We start from the raw sequence: 24,625 nt of genomic DNA, 5'->3' as shown, positions 1-24,625 counted from the left end.
ACAGTGAGTGTGTAATCCATGGGCAGACTAGTGCACAGCTACAAAGGTAGAGTCACAAGAGTGTCTAGGGTCATCACAAAGCAAACATATCATACAATTATTTCCCAAGTCAACACACAGAATGTATCTTGGACCTTGGAACTGCCCTGTATTCCCCCTGGAATTTCATTTTCTTCCTCTGTTCTAGGTGTAGTCAGTGTTCTAACTCTTGCAACCATAGAGTAGTTTTGTATCTTTAGAAAATTTTCAAATTTGTTATTATTTTTTATTTCTCTCTTCCTTGTATTTTTCTTCCTTCTCTCCCTTTGCTCCCTCTTATTCCTCCTTTTTCATTCAGCTAGACTCCTCCTAAGGAGTTCATGCTGGCCCCAAAGACATTATGGAGTTCAGGAATCTCTTGAACATGTAGTCCTCTGCCTCCTGGGCGCTGGGATTACAGGCCTGTGCCACTATGTCCAACCCAGTATGTGTTCCTTCTCTCACTTAGCAGCATGTGGCCAATCAGCTTTTATTCTCCCTGCTCCTTTGCTGTGTTCTTCCCTGACTTCTCCTTGCAGCCTTGCTACATACCTATGTCCTCTTAGACAGTAGTCTTCTTCCTGAATTAGGTGAAGTGTGTGTGTGTGTGTGTGTGTGGTGTGTGTTCATGTGGGTCTATAAATATATGGTTGCATATGTGTGCAGGCCAGAAGAAAACACTAACCATCTTCTTCAATTGCTTTCTACCAAATATTTTTTGAGACAAGGTCTCTCACTAAGCCTGAAGTTTGCCGATTCAGCTATGCTAACCATCTTGCCAGCCCCAAAGATCTTCCTGTGTCTGCCTCACCAGCACTAAAATGTAGGCATGCTTAACTTTTTTATGTGAGTAATGAGGGTTGAACTCGGGTCTTCTTAACTGTGCAACCAGCACTTCACACACAACCATTTCTCCAGCTCGCTTTTTGTAGTTAGAATTTCTACTGCAGTGAGGAAATACCATGACCAAAAAGCAAGTTGGGAAAAAAAAGGATTATTTTGGCTTACACTTCCACATCACTGTTCATCACTGAAGGAAGTCAGGACAGGAACTCAAACAGGGCAGGATCCTGAAGGCAGGAACTGATGCTGAGGTCATGGAGGGGTGCTGCTTACTAGCTTTCTCCTGATGGTTTGCTCAGTCTGATTTCTTATAGAACCCAGGACCACTAGCCCAGGAATAACTCCACCCACAATGGACTGGACCCTCCCCCATCAATCACTAATAAAGAAAATACCCTATAGACTTGCTTGCCTACAACTCTATCTTATGGAGGCATTTCCTCAGTTTCTCCCTCCACTCAGATGAAGTTAACTTGTGCCAAAACTATCCAGCACACCACTATACCTTCTTAAATAGTCATCTCATCCACCTGAGGAAAATATTTATATCAAGGCAGTTTCTCCTCTGTCTTCAAATGCAAGTTTTACTGCTGATAGAATTCTATGTTGGAATTTCTTTCTATCAGCAAGGTGAAGCAGACACAACTGAGTCTCCAGGAAGCCTTATGTTTTCCCCCTCAGTATAAAGATTCTCAGATGCCGCTCTCACCTTGTCCCCAATGTCTGTTAGTGACCAGACATGCCTCATTTCCTGTGTCAACTTGTGACACAGAATTGGGGATAAATTATTACTCACTTGGTTAAACACACATGTTTTCTTATAGGAAAATGATGTGTAAATGTGTATTTATTTTTCATGAGGGTACTTACCCCATTCAACATGTCATGCGTCAAATGCCATCCTTTACTTATCCTCCTTTGTTCAACCCTGGAAACTGGCAGGTTGTTCTGAAGAACAGTTAAGCTATAAGTATCTCGGGGATTATTTCTGTTAGCCTTTTCGTGTTACAAGAGTGGGAAATGTAGATGGGGGGATTTTAGCGAATTGCTCCATGTTACAAAATTTAATATCTTAGTTATACCAGAGACTGAGTCTTAATGGAATATTTCTGCTATTATATTTGCCACCCCCTTGCTCCTTTAAAAAGTGAATGTGATTTTAAAAGAAAAATATTTCACAAAATGGTATATATAGTCATGAAGTTCAAGGGACACAGCTGGGTGATACATGTCTAAATGACGAGGGGAAGGGGTCTTGTTGCATCTGATTGGCTTGTTTATAATGTTCTCCAGGACTGGATCCTTAGGCTGTTTGTGGGAGAATCTCTAGTTATGCGTTTTCCTGAATTTTATAAATTTTTTTCTGTGTGTTTAATGGGGGGGGGGGTCTTATGCAAACTCCAGGGCTGGCAGAGTAACAATCCATGTGAGGCAACAAGGAAGTCCAGTTCAACATGATGCAGTAGCTGGTATTGGTTCAAACTTCAAGAATCTGACCTCAGACGTTTTATATTTAAGTACAATAAAATATAGAAAAAACATTTCCTGGTATAACATAATCCCCTGTGCACAAGGAGGCAGGATTACATCAAAACTCTCCTCAAAGTGCGTGTCCCTCCTTCCACAAAGATGGACTTTATATATAGGCTGTATGTGTTATCCTAAGGGCCTAAGGGAGGATCTGGTGTGGTCTTGGTCATACAGATAGAGCAGAGGTCATCTAGGCTATTAGCTACTTCCAGTTTTAGTTGTGCTTGAGGGAGGCTGCTTGGCCTAAAGATAGCACAGGGGATACCTAGGCTATTAGCCATCTCTATTCCCAGACTTCTGGGCAGAGTACAGGTTATACATCTTTCCTCTTGAAAAGACAGCCCTGAGTGTTTCACATTCCTTGCTCGCCAGTGCTATCTCTGAGCTCAAGGACCTTTGAACTTCCAACAATAGATTATTTAACATCATTTTTTTTCCTTCAATGCTGGGTATCAAACTAAATGCATTGTATACACCAGGTACTCACTCTGTCTCTGAGTCACATCTTCAGCCCTTAGAAAATTGTTCATCTTAGGTTAAGTTATGTGATGTAGCCAAGATTCAACCACGTAGACAGTTTTGTGTTCTGGTTCTTTACAGTAAGTCAGAGCTTTGTTGGTAGGCTGTAGAAGCAGAACCCCATGCAAGTGTTTTCAGTAAGGGGAGAAACATGTAATCTTTCTGTGAGCTGTACGTAGCTTTACTAGTTCTGCTTTCCCTCTGCTTCTGTGAACTCCCAGCCTGTCCTAACACAGCATTGCGACTGGAGATAGAGTATGTGTGGGGGTGGCTGTAAGACTGCGTCTCCTTCTGCCTTTATTTTAGCTTTGGTTCTTGAGCCAAGTGGGTGGTACTATGTGCCATGGTCTTGCTGTTCCTGGAGGATAGGGCCCCATGGACTTTTCGGAGACAATGGTAGCCTGCAGAGGAAGAACAAGGAATAAATCCAATTGATTACCTATTTTTGTTTTTTAAACCGACTATTCAAGTACTTTTGGTTTAGACTGAGTACATAAAAGAAATGTGGTTGACTCCATAAAATGCAAGATTTCTGATCTCTATTGTATTTGGCAAGTGTCAGTTACTTATATTTTATAATCGAGTTAGAAGATTTTCTTCTTGAATGTGTGTGGTGCTGGGAGAAGCTTTTCTTAAATAAGGAAAACAGCCTTAGGAATTGAAGTCTGGGTGGAATTATAACTCAAAATTTGCCAGTCACATTTCATATGGTTGTTAAACTTTGGCCCCATACCGTCTTCACTTAGAGTGGTCCATAAGCTTATTTTATCTGGAAGTAATATGTTTGCTATAACCTGTGTTTTGTCTTTCATCTTCTTGTAGATCTGCAGCTCCTTTTCATTTATTTAGAAAAATCCAAAGGAACTTGACTACCTCGGAAAGTTCTTTGTATGTCTGCTCATGGTTCTTATTACTTTCTGAATCACTAAAATAATCAGTTATGCATGATAAGCTTTTGGCTTTTTGGTTTTCCTTGAACACAAAGGCAACGGATTATCTGTAAACCTCTCAGAATACAGCAGGGGGTGGAAGACAGAATGGCAAGGAAAGAAGAACATATCTATATAGGTTTTTGAGGTAATAGTTTATCTATGGCTGTTGATACTTGTCAATGGAATCCTTCCCAAAGTTTGATTTGCATCTTGTTGATATAGACATAGCAGAGTAAACCAGAGTGTCTTAGTCTTATATAGCCAGCTCCCACCTCCACCTCATCCTGCCTCACTTCGTAATGGTTTGTTCTGCGTATCTGAAAACTTCAGTGCATACTGTAAGTCTGGGCAGAGCAATCCTTTGTCAAAGAGATTACTTTCAGAATGTTTAGTATCCCTGGTATCCATCTTCTGTGAGTTTCCCAGTCCTCATGAAAACCAGATGCTCTCCAGGCAAGAGTACAACACATCTCCCATTGAGGATCATAGACCATCCTCTCTCTGATGGACATGGGCCATGGCTCACACCTAAAATCCCAGACCTTAGGATAGTGAAACAGGAGGATTGCTGTGAACTTGAGGCCATCCTGAACTACACAATGAATTCTAACTAAGCCTGGGACCACAGAGTGAGACTGCATTTCAAGCAAAATAAAGCAAAAGCAAGAGGTCAGCCATCCTCCAAACCTGTAAACACTCCGTGTCACACTTTAGCAGAAGATGTTTTACATCTAAATGGCTAAGAAGTATGTAAGAAAGAATTCAGTGTCAAACCTCATCTGAGAACTGCAGACTAGAACCACAGTGACACAACACTGCCCCCTGCCAAGATGACTGAATGTTGTAAAAAGATTGATACTAAGTTGACAAGGACTTGTCAACTGGGAGTGGAAATTGGCATGCCTCCTGGACAGCTTTTAAAAGTGAATATAAGCCTTCTCTAGGGGCCTGGAAATTCTACCCTAAATATACACTCAAGGGAATGAATGCTGAGGTCTTCTTGTCTATACCTATGGGTGTACATATAGGTAGATACTTGAGTGTGTATACGTGTGCACACATGTATTTATGAATGCTCAGAGACCATTGATAATAATGGTCCCATATGGGGAACGAAAAAAAAACACAGTGTTAGAATGGTTAAGTTTGGTTTCCTCACAGAATAACATATAACACACCTTGGAAAGACTGAGCTGCTATATGCAACAACACTGACGAACTTCATAGTAAAGAGTGAAGTAAATGAGATAAAATAAGCAACGTGCTTCACAAAAATAAGCCAGACGGCAGTAGTCAGAACAATAGCCAGCTATGAGTGCAAAGATTTCATCTGGGAAGGGACTGGACACAGCTCTCTGATCTATTTTTAATTATATATATGTTTGTGCGTGTCTGTGTGGGAATGCATATGAGTGCAGGTATCTGTAGAGGCCAAAGGGTGTCGAGTCTCCTGGAGCTGGAGTTGAGTAGCCAAGAAGGGTGCTTGGAACTGAACTCAGGTCCTCTGCAAGAACAGTACCTCACTCTTAACCTCTGAGCCATCTCTTGAGCCCCTGTGGAAATATCCTGAGTCATCACCTGGGTGGTGAATACATCACAGTATATGCATACGTGTATTTCATTGTTGTTTATTTATTTTTGAGCTTGTATTTTAATTATAACACTCCCCCCTTCTCTTTCCTCCTTCTCAACTCTCTCATATACCTTTCCCTGCTCTCCTTCAAACACATGTCTTTCTTTCAGAGAGAGGCTGACTTTGAGTATATATGCCTCCTGTTTCCATCTCCGAGTCTTGGGATTGAGCGCCTGTGCCAACACACCTGGGTGCCTGTGGCTGTGCACTTTAGATGGAGATGCTTCAGTGCATAAAAAATGAATAGGAGATACCTCGAAATAGAATGCATCTCTGATCGTGATGCTGTAGGAAATATGCTAAGACATAGGCCAAATCAGCTGCTGAAGGAAACAGGAGTCTTTCTGGCAGCTGGGAGTGTGTTCAGAAAGGCCGCGCTTCAAGGTTCCTTGAATCAGTTGGGTGCAGTGGCAGTCAGGGTATGGTGACCCAAGATAACCAAAGTAGTAAAAATCAGGAGAATCTTCCATGACTCCCACCCCCAACTTGCCTGTTCATATCCACACCTGTAGGTCTCTTGGTCCTTATTACTTGTCCCAAGGCATCATGGGGAAGGTTGTGAGCTGGGTTATGGAAGGTGCAAAGGAGAGGCATTGAAAAGGAGTTCTTGCTAATTGTTATAAATGAGGTCAGAAGATGGAGGACCTTCAACCTTGACCTGACAGCCAGCAGCGCAGCTGGATAAAGACATTTTAATAAGCCTAGAAACAAAGGAAGGTTCTGATTCCCAAGAAGTGATCATGGGATGTGTCATTGAATAGGAGGAAAAGGCTCACAGTCATAGCCCAGAGAGACGTGAGGGAGATTTTGTCCAGTGTTTCTGATCGCGACTGGCTGGCTACCCAAACCTCAGGCTTTACTTGGATCCCATGATAAAGTCTTTGCTTGTACTGTGTAAGCTCCAACTGGACTTGGCCTTCCTCCTGGTCCTTCATGGTGGTTTTCTTAAGAAGAATGAGTTAGAGGGGAATATTTTCAGTTATGTGTCACACATAGATGACTGCTGTATCACAGTACACAGCCTGATAAACAAGACCCTCAGGTGCTGGGCTCCGTGTTCTTTTGAGTGTGATCTAGTTATGCCTCTGTCCAGATGTATTCCAGCTGGCAGTCTGTAGAGCTTATATAACACACATACACTAATTTCTCATTTGTATGTCATGCCCCAAGTTCCGTTTTGTCCCTGATGTTAACTAAAAAAACTGCCCCTTCTATAACATATACTTATATGAAAGTCTGCTTATGGAATCTAATACCTCATACAATAAATATACACAGTAGAAAAAAAATTAAAAATAAAAAGCTTAAAACTGTGTGGCTTAAATGAATTGTGTATGACATAGAAAAGTGTGAATTCTTAGAACATCTTCTAGCAGTCATGTTTAAATAATATTTTCTTGACTAATGATTTATCAAGGGAAGTGTTTCACTTTTATGTGAAGATTCCGTAATACTTTTCGAACATTGTGTCCAATCTTAATTTAGGAAATTAATGTTTTAAAGCCAGCCCTTCATAAAAAGATTACGGAAGAATTCCTGATAGAAAGACATAAATATTACTTGATATAGCAGCTCTAACAGCCAACATCTGTTAGCTGTTAAGCTTCGTAGCCCACAATGGATCCAATAAAAATGGCTACTAGCTTTTCGTTTTTAACTTATCCATTATACACACACACACACACACACACATATATATACATATTATATATACACTATATATATATATATATATATATATATATATATTACCTTTACAAGGGGCTGTATTAGCTTTTGTTTTTGTTTTCAGTCACCAGGTTTGTATATTCTCTCTCAGATCATTTTGATTTCTTCTGGGACTGGCCCATAGGCAGTCCCTGTTTCCAGGCATACCATCCCCTTTCTCTTTGTTACAGAATCTTCTACTACTGGACAGTTCTGCTTAGGTATCACAATGCGACCTTTAACTATGAAACTGAATTCTTCATCTTCGGGCGTTCTCCATTCACAAAGCTTCTCCTCTTTCCTTAGACTAAAGCCCTCCAGACATCTGTGTGCCCAGTCGAGTGCCAGGCTTTGTCAGGTGTTATTTTTAGAAAGGAATTGTGCTTTCCTCACCTTCCTGGTTATGCTTTCTGTCCCCCACATGGCTCATCACTGGCCATCATCATGTGGCTCAGCATCCTTCACTGGCTTGTTTTATGGTCTCTGCTCACCACACCATATGCTGGTCAGGTGAACTGCCGTGGAGTCTACCGTTGGTAACATCGCTTTCCTACTCAAAACCTTTCAATATAGCTTTCTGTTCTCAGTAAGATCGAATCCAAGCATGGCCTGTCTTGTCCCAGGTCCGTGTCCACCTGCTTATGCTATTGAAACTTATTTCCATTCAGTGGCTTGACTTACCATTTCCCGAGTCCCTTCCCTTGGCGAGTCTGTACCCCCGTGAATATTCCTTCTGCCCCAGGCCCCCGACGTTCACCCTCTGCAGCACTGCCTCTAACGTGTTTCAGGGGCTTGTGGCTGTCTGGATGGGCAGTTTTAGAACTGAATGTTGGTTTCTAATGGTTGTAGTTTGGGGAACACACTGGTCTTTACACTTTTGCAGCTCACATATTCTATGTGCAGCTAGGCTGTTGGTGTCTCCCCTAATAGGAAAGCTCCATGAAGATGGCCCTGTTGCTTAGTTTTGTTTGCTAGTGCATTTCTGGCACTTAAGCCAGAACCTGGAGTATAGTGTGTGCCTCAGAACTAATGATACAACTGCAAATGTTTGATGAAGATCCAGTCATCTTTATCTGAGTTCCTTTATTTCTGCTGTGTCCCCTTTGTTTATTTTAAGCAAGATAATTTCAGTAAAGCAGAAAGCAAACAGGAGAATATCCGGAATCTGCACACCAGGGCCTGGCTGCTCCCTCTGATCGGCTTTTGTTTTCTTGTAGATATTAATGAATGTCAGCTACAAGGTGTATGCCCTAATGGTGAGTGTTTGAACACCATGGGCAGCTACCGATGTTCCTGCAAAATGGGATTTGGGCCCGATCCTACTTTTTCAAGTTGTGTTCGTAAGTAATAATCCTTTTGACTTTCTCTATTTGATCCAACCCAATATGGTAAATTAAATCCATATTATGAGACCTTCTCCGAGACACATTTTAACTGTATTAGAAAATACTGCACAGCACAACAGGGCAGAATCACAAGGAGGGACTAGATCTGGATAAAAATGGAAAGAGTTTGCCAGGCAGTGGGGACACACATCTTTGATCTCAGCAGCACTAAGGAGGCAGAGGCAGGAAAAGCAAGTTCTAGGACAGCCAGGGCTACACACAGGAACCGTATCTTAAAAAAAACATAAAAACAAAACAAACAAAAAAAGAGGGTGGGGATAAAACTGAAATAGGTGTGTTAGTCCTTTGGTTCTGAGAGATAAAAACGGATTATTTTTCCTTCATAAATATTTAAGCCTTTTTTAGGCTAGGTCAAACTCGTTCTCAGTTTCTAATTATTGCAGACCCTGGTTCACCAGAGTCTGTTTTTAAGAGGGTTCCCTGTACTTTCTCAGTTGGAGAAGCCTGGAAAATCATTCTGAGGCCCATGCTCTTCAGATTTTCTGGTTCTGCTCTAATGTCCTCTGAATTTACAAAAGGCTCCTAAAGTGACATTGCTGGTTTGGGGGGATGTCTCTGGAGTTTTCTTTTTTATAGAGTAAAGGTAAAAGTCTCCCATGAAATCACATATTCTAATATTGAAATATGGTTTCACCAAAGAGGCCCCCCTTCATGAAAATAAAGTTAGTATTGTCATTAGGGTTTTTATATGATCAGTATAGGTTATGCATTCTGTATGCCAATTAGATTGGATACACCTGAGATAAATAAAGGCCTCAAAAATAGCCTGTGTGTGTCTGTGTGTGTTCAAGTGCATGTGTGTGGTGTGTATGTGTGTGTCTGTATGTAGACAAGAGCATAACTCAGGCACCATTTATCTTGCTGTTTTGGGGCAAGGTCTTTTATTGGCCTGGAACTTATCAAGTAGAGTAGATTGATTGGCCAGTGACTCCCAGGGCTCTCCCTCCCTCTGCCTCTTCAGCACTGGGGTTATAAGCAGGAGCCACACCCCTAGATTTTTCATACATGGATTCTAGGGATCGGACTCAGTATCTCATGCTCGCAGGGTGAGAAGTTTACCAGTTAAGCTCTCTCCCTAGCCTTAAATGCAGATTAAGAAATATTATTTTATATTGTAATGTATATGGGTGTTTTGTCTCCATATGTGCCTGTGTGCCATCTATATGCCTGGTGTCTACAGAAGCCAAGAGACCGTACTGGATCTCTTGGAACTGGAGTTATAGACAGTTGTGAGCCAACATGTGGACATTGGGAATAGAATCACTGTTCTCTGGAACTGTAGCCAGTGCCCTTAACCACTGAGCCGTCTCTCCAGCCCCCAAATGCAGAATTTTAAAAGATAACCATATTTCATTGTAATCCTTTTATTAGGAAAGTAGGTAGACAATACACCTTTAAAAAAAAAAAACTGTATACAATTATCCAGAGTTGAAAATGTCACGGTAGGGGGGAGGTAACTGGAAGGGTGATTCTGCATGTTTTTGTCCAGCCTGACTCTTTGAATCTCACCTGATGTGGACTTGGTGCTTACTAAGCTGCATCCTGCTTTTCCTGCCTCACATTTGATCAAGTGAACGCCTTCTTCACGATGACACGGTCCTTCAGTTTTAGCGCCATTTATCTCTGTGTAAGCTGGGATATAGAGAAAGGATGAATGCAGTAATGTGAAAATCGCAGTCCCGTGTGGTGGATGTAAGCCTTTTAAGCATTGTTACTAATTCCTCATATTTTCCTTTAAAACCTGACCAATGCAGATTAGGAAATTGTGCACGTAAGTCTTTCTTTTTTTCTCCTGTGTTCTCTTGTGGGTGGTTCTGGTCTGAAGCAGACAGGCACCTTACCAGAGGGCTTGCTGAAGGTGACTAAATTAGCCTGTAAAGTTTTCACACATGTCATGTTTGAAAACTGATGAAAGGATCTAGAATACTAGGGCACAAACCAACCAAGCTGTCAATAATATCCAGATAATTTAGAGGTGCCTTTCCGCTACTTTCAACTACATAAACAAACATCCATACAGGTTTCTAATTTAAACATCAATTATTACAAAGACCTTTGATGCAGAATTTGTTGTAAAAAAAACTTTTTATTTGACACTGTTGGTGAGCATTCTCACATGGAAGGTTGCAGATTAGGTAAACTTGGAGAACCGGCCATAGACTGTGAGAGCTCTGACAAGATCTGATGTCTAGCACGAAGGGCAGACCTCCAGGTTTTAATGAAATCGTAGAACCCTGCCAACGGGAATTTTGAAACCACTTGCACAGTTCCTTAAAATTTATTTTCCTTGTCATTGCCCAAATAATTCTGAACTTATTAAACAGCCATCCATTCTCATTTGAAAAATAAATAACTCAATTTTACAGTTCAGCTGCAACAGCTGAAATGATAAGCCTTAAGAGATATTTATTTATTTGTTGCTTAGTTAAGTGATCCAGTTTAGAACCCAGAGTTAAAATTGAACCTTTTTCCAGCACGAATCCACAGATGTATTTCCCCCACACACACACTTCTGAATTTGCCACGTGTGGTATCATGAATATGTGTCCAGTTCCTTCCGAGTTTGTGATTGTACCTATTTGTCCTCATTTGTTGATGAAGAAACTGTTGAAGTCTACAGACAGTTGGAAAATATCAGAGGCGAACTGTGATATCCTCAGTATGTGGGAACAGATAGTGTTTCCTCATAATTATGGGAGATTAGGAAATGAGCAAATGCTTACACACACACACACACACACACACACACGCATGAACATGCCAGCCACAGCTGGAGTGTACCAGTATGTGGCAGAGACTGACAGCATTTGCTTAAGCAGCCTGAAATTAGGGTACATCCAGGCGATAAAATGTGTGGCTGACTTAGCGAACTTCAAGACGTGCACTTGGCAATGACTAAGGAGCTTTGGGAAGCTCCCTGTTTTCCTGAATGCGGCGAGGTGAACACCCTCTGCATTCCTTGACTCCAGCCAAAGGGTGCAGCCATTTGCTTTTCTTGCCTTGCCCACTCTCTGCCCTTGACTTGATGTAGTCAAAATGAAGAAAGGAGGAGAATGCTGGCATTTGCTGCTTTTTTGACCTGTGCTTGTGGCCTAGGGTGCTGGAACAGTGTACTCCCAGCCCGCCCCTGCCTGTCTTGTGTGGAAAAGTGAAGAGTCTGGGCTTGACTATCACAGTAATTTGAAGAAAGGTAGACCACCTCTAGGAAGACTTTCTACCTTCTGGAACTGTATTTGTCTTTCTACAGCCTTAAATACATCCCATAATGACTGCTGCTGAAGCTCAGGAAAGGTCCCCAGATGAACTCAGGGCTTTTGAGGTTTTATGTATTTATTTTCCATCCTTGAACTTGGAGTTAATTGACAGAAACAGGAGGCCAAGGAGGACATGTGCTTAAGAAATGTGCTTTGAAAAAAAAAAAAAAAGAAAAAGAAATGTGCTTTGTCATCACCCTGAAGGTCATGAGACAAAGAAGATTAGGTTCTTTCTGAAAAGCCAGTCACATTTGTATACATGATTTCCAGTTAGTTGCCCACCCTCTTTATCAAATGTGTTATGATTCATGTCGCACACACTGGAAACTGGACCTAAGAGAGTTTTAGAAACTTCTTCAGATCACATAGCTAATAATCAATAGTTGAGATTGAAAAGTAGGATCTGGGGTATCCGGATTTAGGGTTCTGGGTCAGCAGCTGAAAAACCACAGTCTGTGTATGGAATTGTCCCACTGTCAGGTGTCATAAATAAAGTTTTGTCGGCACACAGTCATCTCCATTTACATGGTGTCTAGGGCTGCTCTTGTAACCACAGTGGAGTTAGAATGTTGGAATAGAGACTGTGGGGCTTACGACACCTAAAATATTGTTACCTGGCCCATTTCAGGAAAGCATGCCGAGCATTAAGCTCATCAGCCATTCGCTAGAACATTCCTAGGCAGCAGGAGTATCTGCATTCATGCAAAACAAAGGTTAGTCAGTCCAAACAGAGGAACCCAGCTTCCAACTTAATTTTACAGAAGTTGATTTAGTAATATGTGCCTCGTGCTTGATGTACTGAACTGCATAGTTCTAGATCAGTGATTCTCAACCGTTTTGAGGGTCAAATGACTCTTTCACAGGGTTCACCTAAGACCATCGAAAAACACAGATATCTACATTACAATTCATAATAGTGGCACAATTGCAATTATGAAGAAGCAATGAAAATAATTTTATGGTTGGGGGTTACCAAAGCATGAGGAACTCTATTAAAAGGCTGAAGCATTAGGAAGTTGAGAACCACTGTCCTAGATTTTAATTTTAGTTTTTTCGAAAGTGGGATAAAATTTCTCCTCACTCTTCGACTTCCCCTCTAACTCATTCCTTGCTGACCGCCTTTGTCTGTTTGATTGTTTGTTGTCCACATTGACACTGTTTGCTCAGACTGCCAAGCAGAGTCTGTCAGGCTGGAGTCTTTCATCCCATCTGGCTTTCAAGGATGCCATTAGGTCTTTATCATCTATCTGTGCCTCCTTTTTTTTCCTACCTCCGCTATGGCTGCCTCAGCTCAGGGACCCTATCTTTCCTTATAGGACATGGCACCATGACCTAGGGGATAGACAGATCTGTGCTACCTGTCCGCTTCCAGATAATAGTGATCACAATAAAAAACGTGGTGGCGATCATCTTTATTGTGTACTTAATAAGTGCCTGACCGTATGGTGGGTTCTTTGCATAGATTGTAACGTGTAGTATTTGTAAGATCTCCCTGAGATGAATGCTGTTATTTTTCCTGTTTTAGAAGTGAAGAAATTGGGGCATCAAAGGGTTAAAGTAATGTTCTTCCAGAGAGTCACATGGCCTATAAGTCAGAATTCTGGTCTTCCATAGGTTTTCAGGAAGAACTAGTCTAAACTGGCAGGTGACCATTATTTAATTTTGGAGGGCTCACAAGGCTCCACCTTCCAAAACCATATCACCAGCTGGGCACCAAGCATTCAAACACAAGAGCCTGTGGGTGGCATTTCCCATTCAGAAGACAACAATGATTGTAGTTGTCATGGGACAAATGTCGGGAATTTGAAGAAACTGTTCTGCTCTGAATTGCCCGTGGCCCCCAGACCTAGAAGTAACACTAATGTTATTAATTTTATAGTTAAGCCCCATTGTGTATAAAATAGGCTCTGGTGGGGTGCCTTGACATTGTTTCTGTGTGAATATGGATTATAAGTAAGATCCAATCATTCGGGGAAGAAAATTCTGTAGCAAAATCCTCTGTGAGCTACATGAGAATTATGTGTGGGTTCTAATGAGTATATACATGCATACCCATGCACTAACAAGCACACAAACACTCATACATGAACATGTGGATTATGTGAGCGACATCAATCATTCCAAGGCCTTACTCTCCTTTGAGAGTCTAGTACCCTGCTGCTAAGCTTTCTTTTACTTTTAGTCTGTGACCTTTGATCTTTCATAGCTTGTTTGTGCAGAAGCCAGAAAGTAAGTGTGAGAGGTAGTGGGAGAATTCCAGACTCTTCTATCCACCCACTTTTTTTAGAAGCCACAGAGGAGTGGGCTGGGTTAGACACATCCTGTGAAGGTGATTTTGCTTGTTTCATTTTGGTTCTGCCATCCAAGGGATTGAACTCATGGCCCTGGGCATGCTAGACAAGTGCTTTATCACTGACCCATGCCCTCAGTGCATGTATGGGTTTGGAATCTTCAGGGGTGTTCTATTTTTTCATCTACTCCTTATCCTCCAACCCTCAGTTGGCTTGTAATGCCGTTCTTAACTTTATTGAATATCTACTATTAAGCAAAGATCCGGTTGGGCACAAATGTACTTGATAGAAGAGAGATAGCTGGGTTTTGCATTACCACAGGCATCTGAACATGCTTTATGTGTCTATTGCATGCTAAGTATTTAGCATATCATATATAAACATGCATACTGACCCTATTCTTTATCAGTAAGAAAGTTATTGAGGCTCGGCCAGTCTATAATTTAGCACTCTTTTTAAAGAAGTAGAACCAACAAGATAGGCATATGTGTGCATGAGCCAATTCCTTACAATAAATACCCCATCCCAATATACAATATAAATATTAGAGAAGCATTCTTTCTTGAATGTTAATGCATAATATGCATTTATAAATGTGTATATATATGCATGCCATATATGTTTTTGCATGAGGTGGTGTTTATTTCAAGGGGTTGATGGATATAAGCACAGAGACCAATGAGTCTAAAATCTACAGAGTAGGCGGCAGACTATCCACCAAGGAGGGCATTGACTGACAAAATTTATTCTTGCTCAATATAAATTAGTTGGCTTTTTTTCCTTATAAATTTTATAGCAGAGTGGATGAAGCCCACTTATATCATAGAGAATGAATAGCTTTAGTCAAATTCCTCTGTTTTAAATGCCAGTGTCACACAAAATAACAAAATCCAGCTAATATCCCGACAACAATATCCTATTGACTAGCCTTATGGGTACACAAAACTAACCATTATTGCCAGTTAAAATGAGGTTTTCATAAACCTGTAGAATTGTTATATAAATCAAAATATGAAAAACTAAGCACAAAGAAAAGCAAGTGTATTAATTTTTTTGGTTTTGTTGCTTTGATAAAAACACCATGACCAAGGCTACTTAAGGAAGACCAAGCTTAATTTGTTTATACTTCCAAAGGGAACAGCCAGGCAACAGGCATAGCAGTAGAAACAGGAAACCAAGAGCTCACACCTTGAACCAAGAGGATAGAGCAGAGAAAGGAAACTGGAAGTGATGGTTTTCGTTTGTTTGTTTATTTTACCTCAAAGCCCCCCCCCCCCCCCCCCGTGATGCACTTTCTCCAGAGAAGCTTTACCACCTAAACTTCCCCAAACAGCACTGCCAACTGGGGACTCAGTGTTCAAGTGACATAAACTATAGGGGACATTTCCCATTTAAGCCATCACCACAAGCTTCCTGAAAATCAGGGGAACAGGCATCATGTCCTTTGCATCTTCCTCTGCCATATACATTAAATATTTAGATTATTCTTTGAGCATCTAACCTGGGAAATCAGTCTTGTTGCAAAGGTGGAAAGGTGTACCTAAGAAAGAAGGGCAGAAAGTTGAATTCAATCATGAGTACCACGGGCTAGAGGGAAGGCAGATTGGGATGATACCATGAGAGAGAAGCGATATGGCCAAGATGGAGCACCAGACCTGGGACTGTTTCAGCAGTGTTGACTTGTCCTGGAGCACTTACACATGCTTTAAGAAAGACACATCTCAAAGGCAAGGTTTGTGTCGTCTTGCTCTCAAATTTGCCTTGTGTGCCAGGTGTTCGGGTGATGGCCGCTCACTACTGATTTACATCCAAGGCAGGCGTTGGATGATAATAGCCTGATTGCCTTTGCAGCTTAACATGAGGACTTGAGATTTTGCCTGCTCTGCTCTTCTTGCTACACTGGGACTTTGTGTGTCTGGGCAGGTCAGCCGTTACTCCCTGTCTGCCATTTATATTCTTTGGCCTTGGGTGAGAATTCCTGGGCTCCCACCAGCTCTCCGGCTGAATAGGGCAGCTGCTGGTTTGTGGTACTAACCACGCTCCTGATTTTCCATGGTGCCTGGACATTCACCAATTGTTGTCCTGGAGCCGCCTCTGCAGCCCAGTCTGGAGAAACAATGGGTCATAACTGTGATTAGTTGTAGATGACTAGGTTTGTTAAGCAGGTAGGCATTTGTGGAAATGCTTAACTTAGACACATTTGCCTTTATATTTGTTACAGATAGAATCCAGACAGGGACCGGAATAATAGTTATAGCATTTGATGCTCTAATTCCTAGGATGATTTAATGAAAGTACCCTTGGCCAAGAAGAATGATTCCCCTAATCCAGATGGTCTATCTTAAAGCACGGTCTCTCCTCTGTGCTATAAAGGCCATATTATGTTAACTTAAAGTCAATATGACTTGTTTCTTCAGTGACATTAAGGTTTGTATCTCTTCAGCGGATCCCCCTATGATCTCAGAAGAGAAGGGGCCCTGTTACCGCCTTGTCAGTCCTGGAAGGCAGTGTCTGCATCCTCTCTCTGTTCACCTCACCAAACAGATCTGCTGTTGTAGTGTGGGCAAGGCCTGGGGGCCACACTGTGAGAAATGTCCCCACCCGGGTACAGGTAAGCCATGGCCAGTTACACACACTTAAGTGTTCCCAGCTACAGGAACAAAAAAGACTTCAGTAGCCTGGGTCATTTTTGGTTTCCCGAGTTTAGTTTTTAATGCTATAACGTGTTTGTATCATTTCTAAAGAAAATACAGCTGTAGAAGCTCAAATCAGAATAAAAAAATGTACAAAGGAATTTCCCATTGTTTCTGGGCAACAGTAAGTAGACTTTCTTTGAATGTTAATTCAAGAAGATAAACCTTTACCTTTTAGCCACAGCTTCCAGAACTCGCTGACTGATATTTAAGTATGAAAACCAGAATGCTGTTCAGGGCCGTGTGCTCTCCTAATGGTCCACCATCCTTCATTTCACAGTCACGGCCTTGTGGACACTGACTTGTTTACTTGGCTACTGAAATTGCACTTGGTTTCTCTAATTAGAAATACAAAGAACTGTATTCAGTTTTGTGTTTATGTCATGAAGATAACTACAAAGGAGATCTTACCAAAGCCACTATGAACTTTGAAGGGGTCATGTGTTAATAGTTGAGTCTTCACTCCTCAGTTGGTTTCACAATTACCTAGAGCTCTGAGAGGGTTAATTTCTCTACATATTTTAGGTTTAAATTAATGAACTCTCAAGCAGAACCAAAAGGAGTTCCATGGAGGAGAAGGAGACATGACCTGCAAGCCCTGGGCATCATGTGCTCAAGGAGGGTGTGCGGTCTCTATTTCAATGGCTTGGTGTGGCTTCAAAACATGTCACTAAATTGTTTAGTTTAGAGAAACTCCCCATATAGGGAAGTGCATTAAATCTCTAGGGCCATGTAATGTCTTACAGTAGCAAATTACACAGCAGTAAACAGAATCAGATGTAAACTTCAGTATATAGTTCACCTTTGGTACTGGTTAGAATCTGTTGATGGTGAGTTAATAGAATGGAAGGCTTTTAGGTCCCTCCTACAGGCTCTAGTACACACTCAGTCTCACACACTTATTACTAATAAAGCTTTGCTATTCATAAACCCATTTCCCTTTAAGTTCCATTTGAACAGCATTTCAATCCTTAAGCAAAGTGTAACCAGAATGAGGATTGTACACTGGGGCTACTTCCCAAAACACAGCAACTAATTTGAAAATGATATTAATGATACAGTGTTCATGCTTAAGTATGTTTTGGCCCTGTCATAATTTTAATTAAATATATTTTTCGGTAGAAAACCATGCTTTGCTCTGGAACTATTCGTTTTTTAAGAATTCTCTGTCCTAGTAGGTTCCACAGTTAAGGGTCTGATCCCTAGAAAAACAGTATCTCAGCCTGCTTTGAAGGAATACTGTAGAGTTTCCTCCTTCTTAAGGAATCATTTTAGGACCAGTACATTCAATTTCTTGTTCAGTGAAAGTGAGAAATGATTTATTTTACTTTCAATTTTAGAAGAAGAAACAGAAACTTGACCCTAAGCACTCATGTTTGCATTTGGTAATTTCCTTCCAACACCAACAGCCCAGGGATCATGAGGAGATTGCCTCTGCCACCCACCCCCAACCACCATTGTCTTTTTTCTCCACCCATGTTTAGAGATTGTCGCTGGAGGCTTGCAAACCACACACCATACCCACTCTGCTTGGAGGGGGGAAAAGACATTTTAAAAATGCTTTTTTCCTGGCGAGTGTGACAGTTACATGGTACAGAATGTCCTGTTGTCCTCTGGGTAGTGAAACTGACCAGGTTTCTGCTAGCTGTCATCCCTGCCTGTTCCTATAGAGAACAACAACTTTCTCTGGCATTTCCTTCCTGCTGTGGCTACTGTCTGCAGCCTCTCTACTTCATGGGTTTCTTCTCACTAGCTGAAGACCCCTTTAAAAAACCCACCCCTCTTTGCCCCTTCTTCACCAGTACCTTCATTCCAGCGGTAGCACCCCATTCTGCCTGAGTCCTTGGGTTTGTCAACTGGAAATAATTCAGGAGGGTGTCAGTACCCCGTTTCCCTATATATAGCCCTTGTCATTTTCCTTAGATGTCCACTGAGCTCTTCGCTAATAACCAATGGAAGCACAAAACAGGAGAAAAGGAGAAAACCTGAATATTGTTGATATTACATATTCACATACTAGGCAATTATCACCTGTACTTAAAATGACTATTAGTATATTATTTATCTTTTCATGTAACACAGTTGGCATATGCAATTTATTCTACATAGTGGCATATTGGCTACTAACATATAAATACAATATATAAAATTCATGATAAATATACATCCTATGTAATTTATATGTACACATGTACATTATATATACATATATATCCTGATCGAGTAGGATAAAGAATTCATAAGTAAATAAATGTTTAAAGTAAAAGTAGAATGTTTCCCCCTGTAAATACACAAGTTTATTGGGAATTTAAGCAATTTGCTTACATATTGTGTCTGTTTCTGAAGTTTTGAAATGTACCTATATTAGAGATGACTTATTAAGAGATATTCATCATGATATTTTCCTCTGTATAAGTTTTCACTGTTAGATTTTTAAAAGGAATATTTTCCCATCCCAAATCTAGCTGCTTTTAAGGAAATCTGTCCTGGTGGAATGGGTTATACGGTTTCTGGCGTTCATAGACGCAGGCCAGTCCATCAGCATATAGGTAAAGAAGCTGTGTTTGTCAAGCCAAAGAACACTCAACCTGTTGCTAAAAGTACTCATCCTCCACCTCTCCCAGCCAAGGAAGAGCCAGTGGAGGCCCTGAGCTCCTCGCGGGAACTTGGGCCAGGAGGGGCGGAACCTGAAGGTGAGCTTACACGCTGGATGTGGGTTCTAGATGCCCACCTCTGTATCTGTACTTTGAAGTCTGTTTTTACCCTTCTGGAGCATGGCTCTCAGCCTTAAAGTTGCTGGCATTTTCAAATGTGTAATTCTTTAATGGATGAGGAAGCTGTATTGGGTGTTGTAAGATGTTTAGCTGTGTCAATGTCCTTTGATAGTTACATGGTACCATACTTCCACTAACACACACTGTTGTTAACACTAAAGTAGTGGCTGAACACTTCAAATATCCTTAGATACAGTGTGGACCATTTTCTCTGATCAACCATTAACAGTCACTGTTATGGTGTGTGTGCCTCGCAGGTAACAATATTCCATGTGAATTCCAGAACAATTTCTTGCATTTGGAGGAGCTTCAGTAGCAAAGTGTTTGCTCCTGGAGAGGGATTATCATCTTTAGGGAATAGTCCAGATTCATGTCTGTGTCCAGGGAGCCATTCATTGAATTCTGCTGCATAAAGTGGAACACATGCTTAAAATTATCAAAGTATGGGCTGAGCTTTTGTGAAACGATGGTGTAGCTGGTCGTGAAATGAGGTAGCTGGCAGGTGGGATAAAGCCAGGGAGCAGGCAGGTAAGTAGTAGCCAGTCAGTCCAAGGCTCTGGGAGGGCCCTGGTGAAACCCTTTCATTTACCTTCTGAAAAATCCAAGACATAGACATGACTTCTTATGTGTCATAGGAAGTGTGTAATGGGACCCATGGCCAAGGGCAGAGAGTCTAAAGATCTTTAGTTTGGACAATCTCTATCCATCCTTAGTGGATGAAGCAGTATTTCCAATATTCTGACTATTGTGATCACCACAGAAAAGGCTCGCTCCTGGAAAAAGAAACAGGGGATGTAGGTATTTGCTCTAAAAAAATAAAAAAGCTCTTGGCTTTTGCCATTGACACTTAGGTAAGGATTTGGGGTGCCCATTGTGGGTCCTTTGGGAATTTGGCATAACCTTCTTCCCTGGTAGCAGAACTCTTGCTGGGCTCTGAGCCTGGTGCCTTCTGGCCCATTTCTTTCTACTCTTTCATTCACTATTCTGTAATTCTTCCTCGGGTGGGCAGAACAGGAAAGACCTCACCTAGTGTTGTCTCTGGTCACCTAGGTCAGTGGTTCTTGACCTTTGGGTCAAGACCCCTTCGGGGGTCGAACTACCCCTTCACAGGGGTCACGGAAGAGCATCTTGCCTGTCAGATATTTATATTATGATTCATAACAGTAGCAAAATTACAGTTATGAAGTAGCAATAATGGTATTTTTATGGTGGGGGTCAGCACAACACAAGATGCTGTATTGAAGGGTCACAGCATTAGGAAGGACGAGAACCACTGACCTAGGTTGTTCATCTTTTGTTTAGAAGAAGGAGATGGGCACAAGTGGGGTTCTACCTTTAGAATTTCTTAACAATGGGTTTCATAGAATTGAAAGTCAGTTAGCTTCCTCGCCTTGACAGAGCAGTGGCTTTAATTTATCTGGTAGCCTCAGTGTTTCTTGGAATTAATGCATCCGACCTCTTTGCTAATGGTTAAGGAGACATACTGACTCAGAAAATTCCAAGTAATAAGCAAAGTTGAGGACTAGTACTAAGAATTGCTTAATGAAATCCAAAATACAAAGACATCACCCCAGCACAACAGCGGACTGATTGTGTAATACTTAAGTTGCTAATTATATTGATGCTAATTTGTAATTGTCTCTTATTGGCTTATGAGGTCTGGCTTTTGTTTGGTTTAGTTAGCATGTCTGCATGAAAATAATCAGAAGGCTTCATGAAAAACTGGTTTATATAAAAAAAAATGCAGTGCCCATTTTCATGTCTTAACGAAAAAATATTCTCTTCTAACACTGACCTCAGATGGATTTCTGAACATTGGAGACAATTGTTTTCTAAGACATGGGAAGTTCCCCAAACTCAAGATTAAGCATTAAGTAATGTTTCAGAAACTGTTTTCTTTAAAATTGAGGTTAATTTTCTTAATTTTGAATGAAAGACTTTGAGCCTTTGCTCTCTGAACTTTGATAATTGAACAATGAAATAGCACAAGGCGTGCTTTGCCACTCATGTGTAAAGTTCTCGCAAGTGGCAGATGACGGGAATTCCACTTTTGACTTAATTTGCTTTGTAATTGTTTGGGGGAGTTAATGGCTTTCTAATGCCTTTTGGAAATTGAAATATGATGAGTGGATTGTGCTTGGCTGTGCTAATTCCCATCTCTCTTTTCTGGTTCTAGTGATAACAGCACCTCCTGAGAAGGTAATTCATTCATTGTTTTTAAGTCTTCTCCCTTTTTGACTCCAAGACACTTTTTTGGGATATGTATGGGATTTTTTAAAAAAAAATTTAGTACGTTCATATTATAGAACATTTACTGTAAGGAAACACATTCATTAATACAAGAATTTGTATGACAGGACTTTCTAAATGGGTGTTGCCATTCTCAACACTCAGAAAGTGATGGCTAACAGGTTGCTGGGGTTGGATGGGGAACACCATCTCTTGCCACAGATGCTAAATTCTGGAGAGAAGAAAAGGACGAGCAGAGTTCATGGGGTCAACTAGTTGCCCGGACTGACTGTGGGAAGAAGGGCTCTTTTGTGTTCTCAGTATACTTATAAAATTAAGTGAGACACTAATTAATGCAACTAAAGTTCAACACAATCATTTGGATCAAATTAGGTCAAATTAGATTAAAAACAGCACTTACCCTTGAAAGCCACAATAAAAATACTTAAATGTTGTTTCTTCGAAGTTTTAGAGAAAATTTCATCAGTTTTGGGTTTAGGAGCATGAGATGGGAGTAGGGATATTGAGACTTGATGGCAGGAAATGTGACCATTTCCTGAACTGATGTCCTATTGTGCAATGTTGCATCTTCTTTGTCCCTTCTCCTGGTTTTAATCTTATTTGATAATATAAAAATTATGTAATCATTAATTTTTCCATTTATGTATCATTCATCCAGTTGCCAAGAATATATTAGGCATTAAAACTCTTATGGGGGAGGAATATAAAAATAAACTATTTTAAATAGTGTAGTGTTTCAATTATTTTGTGTAGCTGATAACACTTATATTGGGAGAGGCCAGGGGATATTGAGCCTGAAAGAACTGCACCAGATCTGCATACTTGACTTGCACAGCTGTGGCTCCGTTAGCATCTTGAATGATGGGTGATGTACATAGCTTGCAATTTTGTTGATTTTGAGTTTAGCTCTGAATGATCCAAGGGGGAAAAGAAACTCACTGAGCTTGTAAGTATGCCAGTCAGCTGCCTAAACAAACAAACCCGTCATAACTAAGCTTTGTTCTTCTCTTTTTTATGGCATAGTTTATTGCAACTGTAATTGAGAATAGGAAAGAAAAGATACCATCTCAAAGGATAAGGTGGAGGGTGAGCAAGAAAAAGACCTGATGTCAACCTCTGGCCCCTACATGCACGCATAGGTGAAGATACATTGTAGACACGCATGCACACACACACACACACCGAGAGAGAGAGAGAGAGAGAGAGAGAGAGAGAGAGAGAGAGAGAGAGAGAGAGAGAGAGAGGAATGGGAGAATGAATCAGAAAGAGATGTTGAACATTTTCTTATATAGTCTCAACTTCATTTGGCCATGTTCCTTGTACAGTTAAGACTATACATTTTAATTTAAAAGGGGGCAGTTTGGAAGGGGAATGAGATCAGGATCTGTTTAGGACTGATACTTTACAAAGGTCTCATGCTCTTTAAGACAGATGTGGGGAAAGGAGGTTGGTCCAAGGGAGAGGCATTTATGTGTGAAGGTTTAATTGACAGCAGCAAAAATTAGGGTTAGAAAGGGAACCTGGTCCTGCTTTGATGGGCTGGAAATACTAACTACACAGTAGGGACGCCGCTAGAGAACTGAGTCCCTGCCTATTAAGTGAGAGGTGGGATTGATTAGGAAGGCGACACCTAAGGTGGATGGGGAGATTCAGGAGTTAATGCTGAATTGTGGGCTGCTCTTTGTTACCATATGCCATGGGCTACGGGGGAGAAGACTCAGGGGCTGAGGGAGGTGTCTCTCACAAGTAACAGGAAGTCAGTCTGCCCCCATACAGAGAGGAGGGTCTGTTGGGGAATCTTAATGAGCGGTCAGTGTTTCCCTGACAGACGTGCGGTAGGATTACCTAAAGTAGAGCAACTGGTAGTTTCAGAGGCCGATTAGATAATACAGTAAACTGAGCCCGAGAAACGAGTCCAGAGGACAGCACTGGAGACTAAGGATAAGAAAAGGGTGGATCTCCACAAAGAATGCTGAACGTGGGCAGGTTTAGGGGTGCGGAATGAAAGAGGAAACCCTAAAGAGGGACTACATCTGGATGGGATGGATTAACGATTAGCATTGACGGAAAGATGAAGTTAGCAGCGGAGGCTGGCTGATTTCGTGGGGGAGGGGCCGGGAATGGGAGTACGAGGGATTTGTAGCATGTCCGTCCAAAGTCCCTCCGCGGGAATCCATACTTAGTAAACTGGGTTTTGACGAAATCGACTGTGGGGGTATCAACTGTGGAGGCATGAAAGGGAGTACTAAAGTGAGGAGATAGGTCAAGGGTGAAACTGAGGTCAGGAAGCAGGCTCTCTGCATAAGCCAGAAAGGAATGATGTTGGGTAACAGTGAGGAAGTAACTTGATGAATGCATTTAATGAGGTATTGTGAGCTCCCTAGCCCCATGCTGGTATGAGCAAAGGGCAAAACCTTACTTAACTTGACTCCCTGTCCCATTGGCATGAGCGCCTACAGAGCTATAGCTGAAAGCTAAGCTGTGATGATGGTTGGATTTTTTATTTCTTTTCTGCTTGAGTTGGGAAGCTTCAGGTCCTCTGCTGAAAGAGAGCAGGGAGATGTTACCTTATTAGGTATGGAGCTAAAGAAGGTCACAGTGACTGCCTGGCTTACCGTACTGAAAATTAGTAGATTGTTCTTTATGACTCAAGTTGCTACATCCATCATTCATTCCATCTACAAAGTGTGGCTGTGGGGCAGAGGCACCTGTGAATAGAATGGATGTTTAGTGCCCAACTAGGGTTAGTATTGGCCCAGTTGGAGATCGAATGTG

At 41.3% G+C, this 24,625-nt stretch overlaps 1 protein-coding gene across 7 annotated transcripts in view; it reads left to right on the top strand.

Annotated features, from left to right (window-relative positions):
- Ltbp1 (latent transforming growth factor beta binding protein 1) overlaps positions 1-24,625 on the top strand; it is a 390,073-nt gene that overhangs the window by 255,140 nt on the left and 110,308 nt on the right. For 4 of the 7 annotated variants that reach the window (XM_057775307.1, XM_057775289.1, XM_057775272.1 and 1 more), the window contains 4 exons: positions 8,400-8,522; positions 16,577-16,744; positions 19,292-19,519; positions 21,777-21,799. In XM_057775307.1, coding sequence (XP_057631290.1) covers positions 8,400-8,522; positions 16,577-16,744; positions 19,292-19,519; positions 21,777-21,799 — 542 coding nt within the window. The remainder of the gene's footprint in view (positions 1-8,399; positions 8,523-16,576; positions 16,745-19,291; positions 19,520-21,776; positions 21,800-24,625) is intronic. The other 3 variants (XM_057775298.1, XM_057775322.1, XM_057775281.1) reach the window with 2 other exon arrangements.

This window comes from Chionomys nivalis, chromosome 1, assembly GCF_950005125.1.
Source record: "Chionomys nivalis chromosome 1, mChiNiv1.1, whole genome shotgun sequence".
NCBI classification, from domain to species: Eukaryota; Metazoa; Chordata; class Mammalia; order Rodentia; family Cricetidae; genus Chionomys; species Chionomys nivalis.
Note: the sequence above shows the minus strand (reverse complement) of the source record. Positions and strands in the feature narration are given on the sequence as shown.